Consider the following 21763-nt stretch of genomic DNA (forward strand, 5'->3'; position numbering starts at 1 on the left):
TGCTGGGTCGCACCAAGTGCTAAGGGGCTATGCATGCTCTCACTCCATGCATGAAGCCTTCACCCCCACTCAGTGTTTCAGAGACAGAGTAGAGGCCCAGGGTACTTCACATTAACACAGACAGCCAGGATACTGGAGAAACAGCCTCCTACGAGCCCTGCTCAGCTTTCTTCCTCCATTGCCCGTCCCACTGGCTGCCAAATAGCACAGCGCTCATCTCTGCCCAGGGTCTAGGCAGCTGCAGTGAGACCAGAGGAAAGACACAGCCTCCACTGCCATGGCTCCAACCCCACACTGCACACTCACGCAGAACACGCACACTCTATCAGACACCCCGTCCTCACCGTCAGCCTGGGTGGGGTCTGCCATCAAGGCTCTGAGTTCTGTCAGCGCAACCCTGAGTGGTCCCAGGGGCTCCTCGGCATGGGTGGGTTCTGCCCTCATTCCCAAGGCTGCACCTGAGGGAGGGGAGGCAGAGGGGAAACAGGTTCCTGCAGATGCCAGGCCTAGGTGTCAAGGACAGACAATGGATCCTCTCTCTGACACTGTGTACAGCGTGTCACATCAAAATGCTTATAAACAAAGTGAAGAAAAGCAGTTTTGCAGACCACAGCCATGAGTGTGAACGCACAGGTGTAATGGAAACAGAGGTGCACAGATGGGGGCAGGGACAGATGGGGGCAGGGGCAGGTGGGCATCCCAGCTGGACGACTGAGGGAGGCAGCCACACATCCACATCCCCCAGCAGGCCTGGGACAGAGCTGGCGACTGTCACCAGCTCAGCCTGCGGCTACATCTACTCAGGAGACACGTTGGCAAAAGATCCTGGTTTAAACTCTCACATCGTTTTCGCTAGAAAAGGAGAGGCGTGCCTTAGAGCAAAGCAAGCTCACATGTGGCTTGGCTGCAGAGGCACACACTCACCAGTGCACGCTGCGCCTGTGGGTCTCGCCCAGCAGGAACTGGCAGCCATGGCTCTGCTCGAGAACTCCACCACACACCATGAAAGCACCTGGGGACCCAGGAGCTGAGGGCAGGGTCGCGGGCCTGTGACCCAGTGACTCAGCATGGGTCATGAATCTGAGTCTCAAAATTTAAAAAGGTCTGGGTCGGCCGGGCATAGTGGCACACACATGTAATCCCGGAGGCTCGGGAGGCTGAGGCAGGAGGGTAGCAAGTTTAAAGCCAGCCTCAGCAACTTACCAAGACCCTGACTCAAAATAAAACAAAAAGGTTTGGGGATGTGACTCAGTGGTCAAGCACTCCCTGGGTTCAATCCTGGGTATCAAAAAAATTTCTGGGAAGTAAGTACAGCTCAGTGGTAGAGCACTTGCCTAGAAGCATGAGGGTTAGGGCTTGGTCCCCTAAAGTAGGAAGGTGTGAAGGAGGGCAACTCTCTGAAGAGAAGCCCTCACCATGTGGCTAAGGCGTCAGACCTCCCAGCTGTCCCCAACACAGCACTGGTCCCTGCCAGAGCTTCTCCTGGGTCTCCACAACCACGGGGAACTGTCTAGGCCTATGGAAGGAGGGTTGGAGATAGAACTGGAGAGAGGACTATGTCGAACAGAACAGGCTTGTTCAGCCTGCATGGCCCTACAGATGTCAAGGGACATAAAAAAGGAACAAACACAAAGATGGACACAGTACGCCTGCAGTGCTAGTGATTTAGAGGCTGAAACAGGAGGATCACAAGTTGGAGGCAGCTTAGTGAGACCCTGTCTCAAAGTAGAAAATAAAAAGGGATCGTGCAGCTCAGTGGCAGTGTATTGCTAGGATTAACCTCAGCACCAAGAAGAAAACCCAAAACCAAAACCCACAAACTCTCTGCTTCAATGACGAGGTGCTGGTCCCTGTGACAAAATGACAGGGCAAAGCACCAGGTTGCTCTGGACAGGGCCCTTCCCTGCTGCTGCAAGAGCTGGCAGAAAGGACACGGGTGTGCATGTGCAGATGTGTGCGACAGCGACCTGCAGGGCTGTGGAGCTCCCCCTCGCGCTCCGTGCTCACAGAGCAAGTGGGGCCTCCACCACCATCTGTTCCCTATGTGCTTCTCGGGGCCATCTAAGGCACCAGAGTAGCCACACATCATGGCACCTACTGTGCCTGCAGGAGTCAGCACAGGCACCTGGCAGGCACAGGGGCGTCCGCTCCAAACACCCCTTATAAGAGCCAGGTTAAGGCAACCTATGGAACCCCCATCTCATTCGGTGTCACTATGAACAGCCCTGGCGGTCACTGATGCAGCCTTGGGGGCAGGGGCTCTGAGCCAGGGAAATGGGAAGCATCAGCCCCAGCAAGGGCAAGACTACCTTCTGGAGGCTTCTCAGCAGTGGAGCAGGCTTGGCAGTAGGCAGCATACAGAGACTGGGGGATTTTATCTGCTCTGGATCGGAAGACAACAATATTCAAGTCAATCATGCAATTTAATTCCCTAGTTTCTGACTCCTAAACTGTTTTGCAAAGTAAAAAACATTAAATTTAAATAAATGATACTTCACTGTGTATAGTACTATCCTGGTTTTTGTTTGTTACCAGGGATGGAACCCAGAGGCACCTAACCACTGAGCCACATCCCAGCCCTTTTTATTGAGACAGGATCTCACTGAGTTGCTTAGGGTCTTGCTAAGTTGCTGAGCCTGGCCTTGAACTTACGATTCTCCTGCCTCTGCCTCCCAAGTCGCTGGGATCACAGGTGTGTGCCACTGCACCAGGTTCCATAATGGTTTAAGAAAAAAAACATACATAGGCTTTGCATGGTACTTCCTCCACAACACACCAAGCGTGATTATGAATAGCCATCACTACTAAGAAGACCCGGAAGACCCAAGTGACACGTCACACCCAGACAGAACTCGCTGACAGTCTGTGTGACCCATCTCCAGGCTGCCTCCTGAGACTCTGCTCTGCCGCTCTGGGCTTTAATCTGGAGCACAGCTATGCCCTCATGCTCATTTCTTGCCAGTCTCTCTGCCGGTGCCAGGCGCAGACCAACCCATTGGGCATCTGTGCTGATCCCTCCCAGGGCCTGCAAGCAAGCACTTTCGATGCTGTCCCTAGGGCTGGCAGAATGCACTACAGGCCTCTGCATCAGGCGTAACAAGTAGTCCCCACCCTGGAAGGAGGCTTGGTGACCTATCTGTGGCGACGCAATTGTCCTCCATGTCCTGTGCCATGGCCTACTGCCCTGTGTCCAGGCAGCACCAGCCCCTGCTGGCTCCCCACACCACTGTATGCACGACGCTATGTCAATGAATTTGAAACCTAGATGACACAGGTTTTCTAGAAACCTACAAAAGACTCAAGAGGAATAAAAAAAAAAAAAAACCTGGCTAACCTAATAGCTATTCACAAAACAGAGTCACTGACACCACAGACGTCATCAGGACCAGACAGCTATGCAGCCAAGCTTGGCCCAAGCCTCAGCCATAGGAATCTCAGTTCCACACATTGCTCAGGGCACAGAAGAAAACCACCCATCCATCTTGTAAAGCACGAAAACGTCACTGCCTAGGCAGCCAAGGTACACGAAGAGGATCAGGCTCAGGCTTGGTGAAACTTGCCCCGACCATCACCATATCACGTCCAGCAGTTCCTAACAAAACCTCATCCCAGCAGGGACATCCCAGGAAGGCAAGGACAGTTCAACAGCAGGAAAAACCTACCTCAGGCATTACCACAGGACCAGGAGAAGAGCATGATCGTCCTGAGAACTCGACCCTCAGGAAGTCCTGAGTGGGCCAGCGAGAGGGCTCCTCCACACAGAGACACACCCAGAGCAGTCACCACGAGCACCTGATCCAGGGTGACTCTCAGCAGCATTCCTACTGCAGTGAGGATCAGACTGCTGTCGTTCTAGGTTAAACCAACACTCCTTCCTAACACAGCATGACAGAAGGCAAGAGGCCAGCGGCTAACAACCAGAATAGAAGCTAGACACCAGGATACCCAAACCTCAGCCATACCCGAAGAAAGAATTCAAGAGAACATGCTGTTTGCCGTAGCAATGAAATCTAGGTCATCAGTAGTCATCTACAAAAGATGCACAGAAAGACACACTGGAGAACGGAAAACTCACTGTCACTGCGCTAGAAGCTCCCAGTGTTCCCAGACACACCCTGAGGATGTTCACTGAAGTTGTGCTTCAAGAGTCCAGCCTGCAGGCATGGACAGCTGTTGGCCGTTCAGTCTGTGAGACCTGATGAGTGGTGTGTGCTGAGAGGGTGCTCAGCAGAGAGAGAACGCCACACAGCAGCTAGAACAGAGCCAGAGTACGATGGGCCGCCAGGTGAAGCTCTGGCTGTGTTGGTCGCAGCCGAAGAAGAAAAACTGATGTGTGAGCCAGGAGCAATGGAGCACACCTGTAACCCCAGCAGCTCGGGAGGCTGAGGCAGGAGGACTGTGAGTTCAAAGCCAGCCTCAGCAACAGCAAGGCACTAAGCAACTCAGCGAGACCATAAATAAAATACAAAACAGGACTGGGGATGTGGCTCAGTGGTTGAGGGCCCCTGGATTCAAACCGCAATTCCCCTCCCCCCCCAAAAAAAAAACACACAAGATGCCAACTCTCACCCACTGTAAATGCTCCTACGGAAGAATGAAAACAATGCTGGTGAGGGTGTGGAAACACCCAAGGGCTTTGGCCTAGCAGAAAGAATCTATTTTAAAAGGCAAAGATAGCAAAATATGGGTGGAGGTTCATGGTGGTACTTTAAATGTGTTTTAAATTGCTGTATGTGCAGTTCTATGTATCAGAAATACTTTATGTATATCACAAATAAATAAAAACAAGGGTGCTAGAGGTTTTTCCTGCCAGCCCCCATGGGCCCTGGAAACAGCAGGCACTTCCTACCTCCCTCAGGAAGAAGGGCCTTGCAGGCACCCACCCTCCACCACCAGTGGAGGCCACCTGTGGGCGCGCCATCCAAGACCCCAGGATCCTGGTGAATCTCGAGGGCCACCCTAGTCCTCCCACCTGAGGCTTCTTCAGGCTCTTCCTTTCCTTCTATCCCTAAATCCTCTTACCACAATTATGAACTGGAACGTCAACACTAACCCAGTCTCCCAAAGTTTCACTCAAGAATGATACTAAGCGGTGATATTGAGAATTGAGCAGATTTTGTTTTAAAAAAATCATAACCAACTACTTTTGGAGCCAACATTTTACAATAAACACAGGTGAAAGACATTTCTCTAAAAGAGAATCACACTTCTCTGCATCATCAAAGCCCTTCTGGAAAAGCTTCCATGTACCTCTTCAGGGCTTCTATGAGAGCCTCTCGGGAATCCGGGGCTGACGGGAGCTGTGGAAAGAACCAGAGCCCAGTGAGGAGTGTCTCGATTCCAGAGGTGGCCACATGCATGGACACGTCCGTCGTACTCACCACTCGCGGTGTGAGCAGGGCAGGCAGGAAGTGGGACAGGTAGTATGACCTCCGGAATATGCTGCAGCACAGAGAAGCAGACAGCACCACAGTCAGTCCAGGTGCTCTGCACACGGCTGCTGCCTACCCGTGTGCCGTTCTCTTTCCAGGGTGCTGGGATGAGTCTTGCAGAGGGCATCAGTGGGCGACAGCCCTGCACTCCAGGGAGTCTGGGACACGGCCGCCTGCCCAGCAGTAGGCAGGGTCAGCGGGGACCATTCTTTCCTTGGATCTGCGCTCAATCCCAGGAGCTACAGTCAGTCTTGCCTGCACTGGTAGCAACCACGATTCTGGGTGTTTGGGGACCACAATGAATCCAATCGAGTTTGCTGTTCAATTCCCTGGACTGACTCCATTTTGGTCCCTAAGCAAGCATTAATTAGAAAGCCATTGTTGAGTTAGGCATCGTGGCGAGCACTGGTAATCTCAGAGACTCCCGAGGCTGAGGCAAGAGGATTGCAAGTTCAAGACCAGCCTTAGCAACTTAGTGAGACAACTCCAGTCTCAAAATCAAAAGGGCTGGGGATGTAGCTCAGCAGTTAGGCATCCCTGGGTTTAATCCAGCACCAAAAATACAAAAACCCACCACTGCTACACTGGCCTGTGGTCTTCCCTCCCACGTGACTCTAGGGCACCCACTGGCTGTTTCTGGGAGGAAGAGCACCCTGTAACTTGCAGCAGGACACAGCTCTTGACCCTGCCACCACCGTGCCCAGCAGCCCCCTACCTGGCCTCCATGACTGGGACTGGGATCTTCCCTGTGTGCTGAAACACTAGGAGGGCCTTCTCCACGTCTTGAGCTGCCTGGCTGTGGGGCTGGTTCTGCACAGGGAAGGAGAAAAAGGGAGGTAAGGGGGCTGAGGATGTGGCTCAAGCGGTAGCGCGCTTGCCTGGCATGTGTGCAGCCCGGGTTTGATCCTCAGCACCACATACAAACAAAGATGCTGTGTCCGCTGAAAACCAAAAAATAAATATTAAAAAAAAAAAAAAAAAAATTCTCACTCTCTCTCTTTAAAAAAAAAAAAGGGAGGTAAGGAAGCAGAGGCCAACCCGTAAGCCCCACCTTCTTGGACCTGCCTGTGGGGGAGGGCTGCAAGAGCCACTCTGGAGCCGCCTTAAGTGGCATGCCTGCTGTTCAACTTTAGTTTGCATGGGGGACAATGTGACAGAGCGGACTAACATTGGCGCTGCCAGGATTCTCTGCAGTCGGGAGGTAAAAGCTTAGGGCTGGGAAGTAGCTCAGCTGAGCACATGCTCAGCATGTTTTAGGCCCTTCATTTATGCAAAAACTACATAAATGAAGGTGAAGGTTGAGGAGGGTACTACCCAGCAAGTGGAACTGGGACACGCACATGGATCCTCCAAATGCATGCAGAGAGGTAAAGGGGACCTGGCATGTGCACACAGACCCTCCAGATACATGCAAACAGGGAAAGAGGCCACGCTGGCTGTCTTCTGCCCTCAAAAGCACCAACCCAGCAGCATGGGCCCTTGGGGACAGCTCAGCCCTCTAGAGAAGCCAGAGCGCCTGGATTGACTGGGATGCTGTCTGCTGCCTCCTCTAGGATGTCAGGGGCTGCCCTCAAGGGGATTCCTAGGTGGGAACAAGTGGAGACTTAACTTTTGAAATTTAAAATTATGAAAAGTCAAAGTCATGAGTAACTTATGAATAGCACCAAATCTCCAAGGACACCGGCAGTGGTTCACCGAGCACTTCAGTGGCCTCTCTACCTATTCTTCAGCAACTCACAGCAGCACAGAGTCTTAAAAGACGGAGAAGCTGTTTCTACAGCAACACATGTGTCACGTGGCCAGCTGACATCTGGTCCATAACAACCACTGGCACTTCTCTATGATTCCTAGACAAATGCTGCCAACCACCTCTCACCTCTCCACTCCAGCCCACAAATGCCAAGAAGCCCTGGTACGGAGAGCCACCGTGAATCACTTGATGGTCTTCTCTTTGTATGGAAGCCAGGGAGACCTAGGTTTGGCATTGCAAGCTATTCTATGGCTCTTCCCATTCCATGGAGTGCCCAATGCACGTGACCTCTATCTCTGCTCTACTAGACCCCTCTCATGGCCTCCAGAGTCGGGCGTAACTCGTTGGGAACTGGACAGCCCACCTCCCACCGTATTTGGAAAAGAAGATTCCCTGGAAAACCTCTGATGTTCCCTGATAATAAGTAAAGCCAGCGTGGGCTCCAGCTTGCCCTTGGTCTCTTTTCAGTGTGAGAGCTCAGTCCCCAGGATGGCTACCCTCCCGCCCCTGCTTTTAAAAATCACTTCCTGTGCCCGTGGTGTTCCATCATTTCCTCTTTCTTGGCTTTTTTATTCTGCAGCCAGCCCATTCCACCAAGAGCGACTCATTTCCATTGCCTACTCGGGGTGTAGGCGAGACCCTGGCAGCAAGCCACCCCAAATGAGGCAACTGTGGCCACTACTGACCAGACGCCCTCAGGGAAGTGCCGCGAGCCAGGCGCAGGACAGAGAGCCCAGGAGCTGGAGCTTGAAGCCCAGGAATGAGGGCCGGACCCCAGACCCACAGAGCAGCCCAAGGCGACCCACCTGGGTGACATCCTCACTTGAGGACAAATGCTCGTAGAGCCCCATATTCTCCAGAGAAACCTTCAGAAAAGAAAAACAAGAGCATGAAAACAAAGATGGCTTCAGTGGGTGCCGGCAGGGCAGGCCAGCGCAGCGCAGACTTGCCTTGAGGTCCGCCAGCCGGGTCCTGGCCAGGGCAACGTAGTCAGCGAGGAGGCTGCGGTACTTCCCGGGCACCAAGGGCGGGTAGAGAACATGCACCTGCGAGGGCACACGGCAACATCAGCCCCAGGGCACCAGGCACTGCCACACCAAGACGGCCACGGCAGCCGGACACATGCTGGGCAGTAGAGGGCCACCCCCAGGCAGAATGCAGAGAAGAAACTCTGACGCCAGGCCAGGCGTGGAAGGGACACCAGGGCCAGGTGGACGCCCACACCCAGGCTGGGGCTTGTCATGAAACTAAAATGGACTTGTTACAAAAACTCAAACTACAGTAAACTAGCGAGAGGTCTGTTGCCTGCTCTCTACTCCTAGGGGTGATGACCCCAGGCAGTTCAGGCTATATCCTTCCAGATTCTTCTCCTTAAACGCATAAAAAATATACCATTTTTAAAAGATAATGAGCTCTGTCTCTACTGGCTGCACCACCTCTCGTCTTGCCCACATCTTCCCAGGCCCCGCACCTGCAGGACAGCCCACAGGAAGAGGTTGGTCTGGGACAAGTGAGGGCAGAGAGCTCCAGGGACCACAGCTGCAGGCGGCTCCTCACCTGCATGTACCGGGGGGCTTCCCAGGGCACGAGGCTGGACAGGAACTTGAAAAGGAAGACCAAAGCCTTCTTGCTGCAGCTGTGGTAGCCCCGTGCACTCCCAAACGAGGCCTGGAGAGAGAAGGCAGAAGTGCTGCTCAGTGAGGTACCTGCCCACAGGCTGTGCGTGCCCTGCCTCGGTCTGGCCCACAAGCAGAAGCTGCTGCTGAAAGAGAGACACGAGAAGCAATTCAGGTCCACAGGTCACAGCCGTGCCCTGGCTGAGAAAGAGGCTGGACGATTACTCAAAGAAAAGTCAAAAACCATTCTGAGCAGCAGGTATCTACCGCAGGACACCACAACAGGATCAGGGACCAAAGCGGGAGGGGTTGGGGGAAGGAGGCTTTGGGTCAGCAGTGGCTCTGAGCACACAGTGTGTACCTGCAAAGAGCAAGCCTAGGAGAGGACTGGGCAGTGCTCCCACAGACCAGAACCTGCCCTGTGCTGACTCTGGGGCACAGAGCACCAGCTCCTGCCAACCCCAGAGCTACTGCTCCAGGCATCATGAGGACCCAGCTGCAGCGAGAACAGGGGCAACACTGGGTCAAGAGCAGCCTCCTGTGTACCCTCCCCACTGCCCTGCACAGAAGAGCTTGGTGTGCTCTCGACCAGCACTTCCAAAGCCCTCCACTGGCATGTCTGACAGCAGCAGGTGTGGGAACTGCAGGACAAATCACAGAGCAGGTGGACTAACGGAGGGACACAGAGCAAGGACACAGGCCTCCGAGGACAAAGCCTGTACCTCAGACCTCCAGGGAAACCACAGGCACAGGTGTCCTGCTGAGGTTGCCCAGCACTTGCTTTCACTCCCACCTACTGGGTTTACTGACTCTCCACAAGAGAGAAGGAGCACTGGGCACAGTGGCGCACCCCTGTAATCCCAGTGGCTCGGAGGCGGAGGCAGGAGGACCTCGAGTTCAAAGCCAGCCTCAGCAATAGCGAGGCACTAAGCAGCTCAGTGAGACCTTACCTCTAAATAAAATTCAAAATAGGGCTGGGGATGTGGCTCAGTGGTCGAGTGGCCCTGAGTTCAATCCCTGGTATCCTCCCCCCACCAAAAAAAAAAAGGGAAAAAGCCTTTGTCCAGCAGTTGAAGGAGAACACAGAACAAAACTTGGAGACACACGAGGAAGCCTGTCAGGGACATCGCTGCCACAAAGCCATCCTGAAGCTCTTTTCTCATGAGATAGCAGCACTTGGGAGCCCAATGGTACCTCCACTAGCCAGCCAGGAGGACGGCACTCAGCTTCCCAGGAAACTCACCTTGAACCAGTCTGCGTAGGATGGGAATACAGAGGGGCCCTCCTGGGCAGCCTGGCGCACAATCAGGAAGGCAGTGACCATGCTGTCCAGATGGTAGCTCTCGAAGGCATGGGCCATCAAACGGGCCACCCAATCTGTCAGACAGTGACACTGTCAGCAGGCAGATTAGGCCATCCTGGCTGGGATGTGCCCTCCCAAACACCAGCTTCCCAAGGACTGAGCCACAATCGCAGCACAGACCGCTGGACAGAGGAAGCAGCACCATTCTTCACTCCTCGGCCACAGGCAATTGGACCTTCCCAGCAACAGGGCTCACAGTTGGCAGCAGGAAGGGCTTCGGGTGGGTTCGACCCCCAGCAGGTCGTGCTGCCACCGCTGTGCACCCACTCACTCACACCCTGCAGCCGAGTGCACACCTTGCAACAGCTGCAGTGCCTCTGGGCAGCAGACGACCAGCGTGGACACACAGGACAGCACGCGCTGCCAGTTGACCTCACGCGTCTCCAGAACCTCCTGCAAATGGCCGACCGACTCCTCTGGACTCAGCATCACCAGGAGCTGAAATCAAAGTCCCAGCTCCCTCCAGACCACAGCAAACCCATCGCACCAGCACTGGTCCTTCTCCCTGCAGAGGGGGGCGTGCACCAGAAGGGCGGATCCAGCAAGGATCCAGGAGTGCTCGAGGGAACAAGTGGCATCACCTCTCACAGTGGCCAGCGCTGGCTGGAGAAACACTGGTCTCAGAAGGGGTGGTCGGTGTCCATGAGGGAGTGACCAGGATACAGAGCCGAAGCCAGAGCCAGCCTCAGATCGGACGCCCGCCCCACCCCCGGTGCAGTGCAGGCACAGGACAGCCAGCAGACACTCACCCTGCGGTACAGCGTGGTGAGCAGAGGGTGGGTCCTGACGAAGCTCCACTCTCGCTGCCTCTGAATGGCATCAGAGGCTCCAGGAGGGAAGCAGACATGAGCTTCAGGTTGGCATTTATCACACAGTTTTAAAGCTTCCACCTGGAGGGGCTGGGGTTGTGGCTCAGTAATAGAGCGTTTGCCTCGAATGTGCGAGGCCCTGGCTTCGATCCTCAGCACCACATAAAAATAAATAAACAAAACAAAGGTACTGTGTCCAACTACAACCAAAAAAATTTTTTAAAGTTTCCACATGGAAAGAGAGTTGGATTTCAGTTTGTGTATTTAACTCCAGCGAAGTGCCCATCTCCCTTGGGACCTGGGGGTGCTGGCTCCAGGACTCAGGCTCTGCACAAGTCCTTACATACAATGGCAAGTCTGCTCAGAGCCCACCCTCTCTCCAGGTCCTTCACCTCTCCAGACAGCATTGCAGATATTTCTATTTTGGTAGCAAGACAAGTGATAATTCTTCTGTTTTCTCTTAATTTCTCATAAGAAAACTCAGAATTATCTTATTTTTTGGTAATGCTGGAGATGAAACCCATAGTCTCATACATTCCAGGCAAGTGCTCTACCCTAAGGGCATACCTCTAGCCCAGGAGATCACTTTGAAATGAAAGGACATTTGGTAACAGAGAGCTGTGAAAACCTGGGGCTACTCAGAGCATTAAGCTGCACCCTCAGGTCTCAGAGCCCAAGTTCCTGTAGAGGACAGAGCCATGAATCCACAAGGGCCCAGGGAGCTGCCCCAGAGTGCACAGGGGCCAAGGTGCCGGGCCTACCTTTCAGTACAGGGCGGTGAGTGAGAACCTGGGTCAGGGTGTGGCTGAGGAACCTCTTCAGCACATCCGCAGAAACCCCACCACACGGGAGAGCCTGGAACACGCCAAGCCTGAGCACAGCAGAGGGAGACTCTCAGGAGGGAAGGCCGCCCCTTCAGGACCAGTCCTCGCACTGTGGGTCTCGCAGGCATTCCTTTCTTTATCCTTAAAAGCGCTTTCTTGGTCAGGCCATGAAGCTGCAGGGGTTTTTGTTTTTTCTTTCTTCTTTTGATACAAGGAATAGAAACCAGGGGTGCTCTACCACTGACTACACCCCCCCCCCAGTCCTTTTTATTTTTTATTTTATGAGAGGATCTAAGTTGCTCAGGTTGGTCTTGAACTCGCATCCTCCTGCCTCAACCTCCCGAGTCCCTACAATCACAGGTGTGGCCACTGCACCTGGCCAGCTATAGGCTTTGAGTGGAATCCAAGGAAAATGGTCTTATCAAGACAGAAATGAAGCAGTGAGGAGCTGAGAGTGCAGAGGCAGGCTGGAGGCGAGAAGCAGATAAGGAGGATGGGCCATAACTGAGCAGCCATGGGCAGCCAGGAAGCCTCAGGCACCAGGAGCAGACCAGGGCATAGCACCTGGCATGTGCGGTGGCTATGGCAGCTGTGCTGTTGTTAAAGCCAACGACTCCGAGAGAGCAGGGAAGGAGCATGGGGCAGATGTTCCTAGGCTGGGGTCCGCCTGCCACTGTGCAAGACTCCCCAACACGGGTAATGCACCCACAGCCATGGCAGCGAGGGGGCAAGAACCAAGGGACCAGCAGTTAAGTCCTACCCCTGCCAGCAGGGTGCAGACAAGAGGCCCATGCTCCCCACGGTTGGGGACAAGCTCAGCCCTGCCAGCCTTCTCCACAGAGCACGCTGCAGCCGGGCCAGCGGGAGCCTGGCCATTCCCATGAGAGAATGTCTGAACTTAAAGTACCACAGCTAAACACAGACATGAGGAGAAGCAGCACAGCAAGCCACCTGACTCAGGAAGCTTGTCTCAGAGATGTGGCCACAGGCCGTCTGGGCCGGACCTGCCAGCCTAGCTCAGTGGGGAGCCTGCCTGAGGGTGCACAGACAGGGCCTCATTACAGGGTCACCAGAGAGTGTCCTCTCAAGCAGCCAGACCTGCTGGCCCTCAAACTCCAGCTTAGACCCAGAACTGTGAGAAAATGTCTGCTAAGCCACACAGTCCACTATATTTTGCTCTGGTAGCTTGGGCAGAATAACACACACACACATATGCACACACATATACACACATACAAATAACGCGGTACACTCCTAATTTTGTACCCAAAGGACTTAACATCAGCATACTATAGCAACATGGCCTCATCAATGTTCATACAACTCAATTCACAATGGCTAAGCTATGCAACCAACCTAGGTGCCCTTTATGAATGCATAAAGAAAATGTGGTACATATACACAATAGAATATGACTCAGCCATAAAGAATGAGATTATGGCATTTGCCAGGAAATGGATGGAATGTATCATGCTAAGTGAAATAAGCCAAACCCAAAAATTAAAGGCAGAATATTCTCTCTGATATGCAGATGCTGACTCACAATGGGGGTGGTGGGGGGTGGTGGAGGTTCACCGGATTGGACAGGAAAGTGAGGGGAAGGGAAGGGGATGGGAAAGACAGTAGGATGAATTGAACATAACCTCCCAGGGTTCTTATGTGAGTACACATAGTATGTCAAAATACACTCTACCATCACACGTAACTCAATAACAAAATGGTGTTTTAACCACTGCAACAGAAACACTGAGTCATTCAGCACATCAAGCCCCTTGTAAGAGATAAAAATCAAGAGCAAAACAATTTAAAAGACTGAGAAGAGGGCTGGGGATGTGGCTCAAGCGGTAGCGTGCTCGCCTGGCATGTGTGCAGCCCGGGTTCGATCCTCAGCACCACATACAAACAAAGATGTTGTATCCGCCAAAAACTAAACAATAAAAAAAAAAAAAAAAATTCTCTCTCTCTCTAAAAAAAGACTGAGAAGACCTGGAAATATGGGGGCCTCTACCTGGCCTCTTGGGATTCCACCCTCAAGGCCCTGACCCACTGTGCACTGAAGCACATCCTGACCCCCACCTCCCATGCTCAACTCTGTGAGTCTACGGAGCCCTGGAAAGAGAAGGCCACCCTGACCAAGCCTGATGACGGCAGATCTGAGCAGGACCCAGAGAGCAACGCTGGCTGGCCACGCGGGAGGACCAACAGCAGCAGCATGTTCTGGGAAGCTCTGTGGTAGGGCCTGAGGGCAAAGAGAGGAGGAAGCCATGGGGCTCAGCTCACTTCAGGAGGGAGAAGAGCAACTACCAGGCCCCATTTCCTGAGGGATTCCAGAAGCAGGAGTACGGGGGTGGGTCTCCTACTGGCTCTCAGAAGATGAAGGAGAGAGTGGTGCCCTGGGCCAGGGGTTGCTACCCGAGAAGTGTTTAAATACCATGGGAAGGCCTCCACTCAAAGGCTTCTGCCCCTGGCCTCCCTATGAGCATGGACCCTTCCCCAAATTGCCCACATACCAGCAGCTCACCACCCTGTGATCGGAGGACTCCTCCTGAAGGCCGGCAGTCAAAGCGTCAAGTGCCACTGACAACACAGGACAGAAGCAGCACTCAGCAGGCGCTAACAGTCTGTCAGTACCCACCCTAAAGTGCTCTGGGACAAGGGGTCAATTTCTGAGTCTCAGGCCTCTGCAGGCCCTTAAATCCCGATGGCACTAGGTCCAGCCAGACAGTTGCCTACCCTCAGGACACCAAGGCCTGCCAGCTTTTTGTTTTCTTTTGTGGTTCTGGGGATGGAATCCAGGGCTTGGCACAAGCTAGGAAGTGCTCTGCCACTGAACTGGGTCCCCAGCTGGGTCTGCCAGCTTGAAAGCTCCTCACAGCCAGCAGGCTGCTGATGCTGCAGTAAGCTGCACCACCGTGCAGCCCTGGAGCTGACTGCAGCCGCACTGAACGGGGCTCTGCAGCACCATGCCGGCCAGCTACTGCCAGGGAAAGGCCGAAAAGCTGGGACTGCTCCTGAGCAGACCACGCGTTCCCAGCTGGAGGGGCCATCGACTTACATGAGAGCATGCTCTGCAGCACCTCAGCAGCCACCTGTCAGAACAGAGCACGGGGCTGTCATTCGGCAGTCTCTGGGCAGTCATGCACTTGCACTAGACACACCTGTCACCTCTATAAAGAGCACCTCCAAAATTCCTTCACAAACCTAGAAATCCCCCAACGCTGCCCACCATGACACCCAGGCATGCCCCCGCGAGGTCCAGGCCGGGACCCACAGCCCCAACTCTGGCTGCACCCCTTCCCCTCCTGCCCTGCCAGGATCGACCTGTGCTGCTGTGAAGACCCCTGCCCTGGAGACCTCTGGAAACTCAGGACACCCTCAGTGGTCACTTTGCAGAAAATGATTTCCTTACACAAAACTTACAAGTGTGGACACAGAACAAATGGCAGCCACTAGCCCAGGAGTTCCAAAAGGAGCCAAGACCTGGTGAGGCCTGCTCCCCAGGCCCCAGCCCACTGCTGCTGGGAGGCTGAGTCGGGCAGCTCCCTGCTCTGCTGTGCCTCCTACCTGGGACATTGTTCCAGTCTCCTCCACTCTTCTCAGATCCGAGTTTTCCTGAAATCCCTGTGAAACCAACAGCTCCACAAAATCTGAAAAACCACAAACCAAAGTATTTACACACATACTGTCTCCAAGCAGCTGTGACTCACACGGATCCCTAGGGCCACCCAGCCCCATTCCTATCAACATACGAGCACTCACCAAGCCAGACTTACCCTCACTCTATTTTGGAAGTACTTAGCATACATCAAATTTATATTAAGGGCTTTTTCTCTTAATGCAAAGAAGTAAATCTCAGGAGATGGCTCATGGATAGTCCCCCCACAGCAAATACAGGACATGCAGCTCATCCCACCAGGAAGGAGCTTTTTGCAAGGAAGGATCCCAGGCAATGCAGGCAACCAAGGCTCACAGAGCAGACAGAATTGGCCACTAATGGAAAATGCAGCCTCTGCCAACCCCCTCCAACTGCTGAGGCTAAAAGCAAGTTCAGGACACCACGAACTTGCTGGGCCCCACGCTCACAGGCATGGCAAATGCTCGGCTTCCCACTGGCCTAGGGAACTTTTTTTTAATATTTACTTTTTACTTTCAGGTGGACATTATATCTTTATTTTATTTTTATGTGGTGCTGAGGATCAAACCCACGGCCTCATGCATGTCAGTCACTCTACCACTGAGCCACAACCCCAGCGCCCCCAAGGTACTTTTCTCAGGTACTATGAACATACCAGAGAGCACAGCCCTAGCGATGTCCAGGTATGGGCAGGAGGTATCTATCTGCTGGCACAGGAGGCGCAGGTTCCTGAAGAGCCACGCCACCACGGTCCGCTTGTCAGGATGGCTGGGGATACAGCACACAGTGGATCTGGGTCTGCCTGACCCCATGGCTGCCTCCCCTTACTTGGCAATTTTCTGCAACCCTCACTCCACTGTGAAGCCTAGTCTTTCTGCCCCAAAAGTCCAGGGACCAGCTGCAGGGCTTCTGCCTGGCTGCAAACGACCCAGAAACAATCAATTTCAAATGGTTCACTTATCTGCACTTAACACTGTGGGGATCAGGGATGGGACCCATACGGGACATGTGCAGCTCCTTTGCACATACTCTCTGAGTGTCTTTGTTTCCTACTTCACTGGTTTCTGCTATAACCCTTATTACTTTCTCCCTCCATCTGGCTTAACTTGCTCTTCTCCTTCTAGTCTCTGAGGTTAAGCCTAGGTTGATAACATTCTTTTTTTAAATATATAAATATAGGCTTTTACAAATATGGATTCTGGAAGACTATTTTCATTTCCACTCATCTCAAGGTATATTAGGTGCACACTAAACTTCATGTAGTGAAGTTTACTACCCTTGTATAGCTTCTGGCTCTGTCACGTTTAGGCTTCCCACTTCAAGATCACGAAAGTCCTCCCAGGGCTGGCTTTTATGTATTGACATTTTCCTCTTTAATTCATCTAGAGGTTTTGTTTAGTTTTGCATACAGAACTCAGGAACTCACAGGTTCCAGGCAGCTCGAGAACACTGAGCCACCCCATAGCCCCGGCTTTTTTTGAAATAAGAAAAAGATATGATCTTTTTTAATCAGTGTGAGCCACTGTCACACCACCATTTGGTTTCATGTGGTGTGGAAAAAAAAAATCACACATGATTTCAATAACAACTAATGTTCTCATTAAACAATGAGGCAATTGCTTCTCCAGGTGCTTTTGGAAGTAAATAATTCATACTAAACAGCAATGTCAAAGCAACACGCATTCACTAGTGCACTACCTTTCCAGCAGCTCTTGTAGGCTCACGACACTTTGCACATGAAGACGCCATACAGCTTCAAGCAAGAGAGAGTTCTGAGGAAAATGAGTGCTATGAGTCTGTGCATGTGTCCCAGCCTAGGCCGACTTCATGCCCACTCAAACATGGCCCGGGGCCACACTCTGGGCTCACGTTCCTACCCCCCTTCAGGCTCTTCTGCTGTCCTGGGGCTTCTCTCTGTTCCCACAGCCTAACCTGCTGCCTGTCAGCCTCTCGCAAGCCACCCCAACCTGGCTCCATGCAGCCAACACAGCAACCCAGTGGTTAAATGCCCCTGGGTTCTAATCCCTGGTACTCCAACTCTTCTGCAGATGCCTTTACTGGCTCTCATCGCTTTGGGGACAAAGTCAAACTCTTATGCGTGGCACAGGCCTTTCCTCATGAGCCTCCCCCAGGGAAGCCCCCCTGGACTGGCTTGGCATTCACACCATCCCCCTGGACCCTGCTCAGACCACACTGATCTTGTCCCCCACCACCTGCTATCCCCTCCCCTCTCCCAACCTCCAGGCAACTTTCAGCTGCCAAGAAGCCTTTCCTCACACCTTCTCTGCACAATTGTGAAGATGACACAATGCAATTCATGTGCATGTCATTGTCTTGTCCTAAATTAGATGCAATGAGCACAGGGATCATAAGCAGGATAAAAGGATGGAAGTTACCACTTTGGCCGTTTATTCCCTTTTATACACTTGCTCAGGCAGTTAGCACAAAATGGTAACTGAGCACTTTCAAATCTTCAAAAAAAAATCTGTAAACTGCCAGGTGCTGTGGTACACACCTGTAATCCTGGCGGTTAGGGAGGCTGAGGCAGCAGGGTCTGAAGCTTGAGGCCAGGCTCAGCAACTTAGCAAGGCCCTCAGCAACTTAGTAAGACCCTGTCTCAAGATAAAAAATAAAAAGGACCAGGGATGTGACTCAGTAGTTAAATGCTCCTAGGTTCTAATCCCTGGTACCAAAAACCAAAACAAAAAATATCTGTAAACCTACAGAGTTTGAATTATTCAAAAAAAAAAAAAATACTTTTAGTATATTTAAATACTCTACTACACTGAAAAAGACTTCATGATAATATACCCAAGAAGGCAGACCACCCTGTTTCTGGGATGCACTGTATTCTAATAAAGATTGCCAACAATGGGCAGACACTGGCAAAAGGACTGAGGCTCTTCCTTCCCAGCACAGGAGCATCTGATGAACTTTTATTTCATTATCATTAAACAACATGTTCAACTGAATCCCCAAGAAAACCCAGGGTTCTGGCTCCAACCAAATCAACAGAGCACTGCTGGACAAGACCAGAGTTGGGGTTGTTACCTGTGCTTTCCATACTTCTTGGCAGAAGGAGAGGCGGGAGAACATGCTGTGTGCCAGAAGATACTGAGCAATCTCAAGCAAGGAAGACAGTTTCTTCTGAAAGCACAATAGATCTTTTTTGAAGACAGACAGACTACCTAAACTATAGCAGTGTGCTATTTCCACACAAACTCGTGAGCAACAACATGTGACATTTAGGGGAACTGGCATCTCACTCTTTGCTCGGTGCTGAGCAGCACGGGATGGCTAGGCTCCTCACAGACCATCTTCATAGTGCAGGCAACGGTCCTTGCTGACAGGATCCCCACAGGAACCCCCAGCTTCAAGGCCTGATCCTGAAAAGCAGAGCCTTAAAGACAAAACAAAAAACAAAACTTTCCCTGAAAACATCAGCAATTTGAGTTAAAATGTCTTTTTAAGGCACAGCACACAGAAAACTGTCTTCAAAAGGGGGAAAAATGTAAAGGGAAAAACATGATACACAAAATAAGACACTTTCATGGACCAAGCAGCTCTACTACAATGAGAGGAATTTCTGCACCCAGAGCTGTGCACACTCACAGGCAAGCAGGATGAGCAGATATGCTGACGGCTACACAAAGAGCTCGATCTCCACTGTTCAGCCAGCACCACCGAATGAGAACCCCAGCAGGCTCTTTCAACTACTCTTCTCCTTTCTCTTCTTTTATTCCCCATGCTGGGGATGGAACCCAAGGCCGCCCATGCTAAGTAAGTGCCCAGCCACTAAGCGTTCATGGGCGCGGCAGTTTGTCTTCCTGATTACTTCAGCATCCAGATGGCCTATAGGATGGAAGCATCCCACCGCCTTTATAGGTAGGGGCTTCCCAATGCTCTGCCACACACACCTGGTGGGAGCAAGGGCCACAGATGGAGTCAGTCTGCAGGGCTAACAGAAGGAACCCCAATGCTGACTCTCAGTCAGCCACCAGGCTACTCCTGAGCAACCAGTCTCTAGTCTACCTTCCTTGAAGTGAGAAACGCTGTGCACCCTGGAAATAGGTAACACCTACAAGCAAGTCACTTCCTTAGCTTCAAAAACTAATTTATGAGAAAAAATAAAGTTCTGGTACATGATCATTATCTTCAAGATTCTGAAAATACATATATATGAAGTGAACAAATGCGATGGTTTTAGAGGCTTCAGTATAGTATTAGAAATCAACTATTTGTTGCCAGGGGAAAATTTATTTTCATTTAAAATGCATTTATCTTATTTACTTATTTAATTTTTAAAGCATGGTAGCCATCTCTTTAGCAAAAAAACAAATTTAGGGGCTGGGGTTGTGGCTCAGCGGTAGAGCACTTGCCTTGCATGTGCGAGGCCCTGGGTTCGATCCTCAGCAGCACATAAAAATAAATAAATAAAATAAAGGTACTGTGTACACTAAAAAAAAATATAAAAAAAAGAAAACAAATTTAAAAACTAATGGATGGGAGCTGGGGTTATGGCTCAATGGTAGAGTGCTCGCTTCGCACATGCAAGGCCCTGGATTTGATCCTGAGCACCAGATAAAATAAATAAAGAAAGAAAGAAAGTTATAAAAAACAACAACTACTACTACTAATGGGTGGAGGGTCCATACTTCTGTGATTAAGGATAAACAGCACAAGATCTTATGCCTCATCCAAAGTCCTTACAAGAATGTACAACCATGCCTGGCCCCTGGACTGGTGACCCATCATCTGTGAGATTCAAAACCAGTTATGGCAGTGAAAATCAGGATCATTTCCCAATGGCACACAGCATCAGAAATTCTGCCAGACCTATTATCTAAGGTTACCTTTATACTTCTTAAGAACAAATTAGTGATTCAGTTAATTCCACTATTTGCAAAAATAGCTGTCACGTAAAAAACTATGAAGGACAAGAAGAAATCTAACACATTTTTTGTTATCTCCTCCAGAGCCTTCCCTATCTCACTATCCCAAATTGGGAGGAAAGTGGCAACCTAGAAACACACTTACCCTCCTCCTTCCTCCCTGACACACACCTAGAAACACACTGCCTTCCTGCCTGCTCCCTGCACAGCAACCTCTGCTTGTGCAGCTCTGAGGATGAGCAGCACACACTGCGGTCTTTCATAAGTCAGCTTGGTTCCTGCCCAAGTTAGTCAGTTTCTAAACACAGCAGCAAAACAAGCCCACACCAAATCATAAAATACGTGTAACTGGGTCACTTTATAACAAAGCCTCTAACTCCATGAGTTAAGAATCCAAGTGTAACTCACCAATGAAGGAACAAGAACCATCAGTGTAGGCCTTGTCACTGTCACAATCAATCAATCTGTTGAGGCACAATTTTTCACAGGGTGGATCTTCTACCTAGAATCAAAGCAGGGCGTGCACCACTTTCAAAATCACGAGGCTCCCACCGGGCATGCCGCATATTTTAAAGTGTGACCGACTGCAGCCTTTGGAGAGTCACTAACCCACTACTGCACCGCTCTCTCTTCTCCCGGGGCAGCGGGCTCCCGAGCCTCTCCCCGGGCCTGCGCCTCGGCTGGGTCTTAAGGGCAAACCGACTTCCTCTCACCTCAAGCAGAAGGGCACTCAGGCTCTGGTGGCGTCTCAGCAGTTGTACCGCCGAGTTCTTCAGTTTCTGTCCCCTTTCCGGATGATATTTTTGCCTCTTGACTCTTCCCGCTAAGGAAAAGGAGAAAATCGGTTTCAAGACGTCGACCCGGCGAGCTCCTGCCCCGGGCCGAGGGGTGGCCAGGGCCCGGCGGGCGGAGGGCCGGGCCACGGGACCCTTCAGGCCGGAGCCGCCCCGCCGCGGGCAGGGCTGGGGGGGCACGGAGTCCTGCGCTGGGGAAGCGCCCGGGGAAGGGGCGCGGGCCGGCGGAGGTCCGGGTGGACGGGGCGGCCTGCGCGGCGCCCACCTACCCAGCAGCTCGGCCCAGGACCTCCGGCGGCGCAGCGGATCGGAACCAGCGGCTGCTCCCGGGGATGGCGAGTCCGCCATGGTGAGCGCCAGGACGTCCAGGCGCTCGCTCGGCCGAGCCCGCGCTGCCTTCTCATTGGCTGCGGCAGGTTCGTGTGTTTATTGGCTGAAGTCTCTAGGCCACACCCCACGAAGGCGGAAACCTTGGGCCGCGGCCATCTTGTTAGTGGCGTCAGAAAAAAAAGGGCTGGCGGCCATCTTGGTGGTGGCAGGAGCGTCGAGAGCTCACGACAGCGAGAGAAAAGTTACCCTGGGGTTTGAAGCTGGAATGGGCGGTGCGGATTGACAGTGGCATCCTGCGAGGAAACAGCGACGTCCTTAA

General features: G+C 52.2%; 1 protein-coding gene across 1 annotated transcript in view; it reads right to left on the bottom strand.

Annotated features, from left to right (window-relative positions):
* The window catches only part of Fanca (FA complementation group A), a 38421-nt gene extending 16954 nt beyond the window's left edge, over positions 1–21467 (bottom strand). The window contains exons 1-22 of the mRNA XM_027932972.2: positions 21384–21467; positions 21034–21143; positions 20729–20822; positions 18695–18828; positions 18480–18575; positions 17127–17200; positions 16084–16196; positions 15359–15441; positions 14850–14883; positions 14305–14371; positions 11732–11841; positions 10911–10987; positions 10458–10599; positions 10042–10175; positions 8740–8850; positions 8133–8228; positions 7989–8048; positions 6148–6242; positions 5382–5442; positions 5251–5300; positions 2310–2383; positions 345–458 (exon numbers count right to left, since the gene is read on the bottom strand). Coding sequence (XP_027788773.2) covers positions 345–458; positions 2310–2383; positions 5251–5300; positions 5382–5442; positions 6148–6242; positions 7989–8048; positions 8133–8228; positions 8740–8850; positions 10042–10175; positions 10458–10599; positions 10911–10987; positions 11732–11841; positions 14305–14371; positions 14850–14883; positions 15359–15441; positions 16084–16196; positions 17127–17200; positions 18480–18575; positions 18695–18828; positions 20729–20822; positions 21034–21143; positions 21384–21462 — 2008 coding nt within the window. The 5' untranslated portion in view covers positions 21463–21467. The remainder of the gene's footprint in view (positions 1–344; positions 459–2309; positions 2384–5250; positions 5301–5381; positions 5443–6147; positions 6243–7988; positions 8049–8132; positions 8229–8739; positions 8851–10041; positions 10176–10457; positions 10600–10910; positions 10988–11731; positions 11842–14304; positions 14372–14849; positions 14884–15358; positions 15442–16083; positions 16197–17126; positions 17201–18479; positions 18576–18694; positions 18829–20728; positions 20823–21033; positions 21144–21383) is intronic.
* Positions 21468–21763: the final 296 nt, after the last annotated feature.

The sequence above is a fragment of the Marmota flaviventris genome, chromosome 18, assembly GCF_047511675.1.
Source record: "Marmota flaviventris isolate mMarFla1 chromosome 18, mMarFla1.hap1, whole genome shotgun sequence".
NCBI lineage: Eukaryota > Metazoa > Chordata > Mammalia > Rodentia > Sciuridae > Marmota > Marmota flaviventris.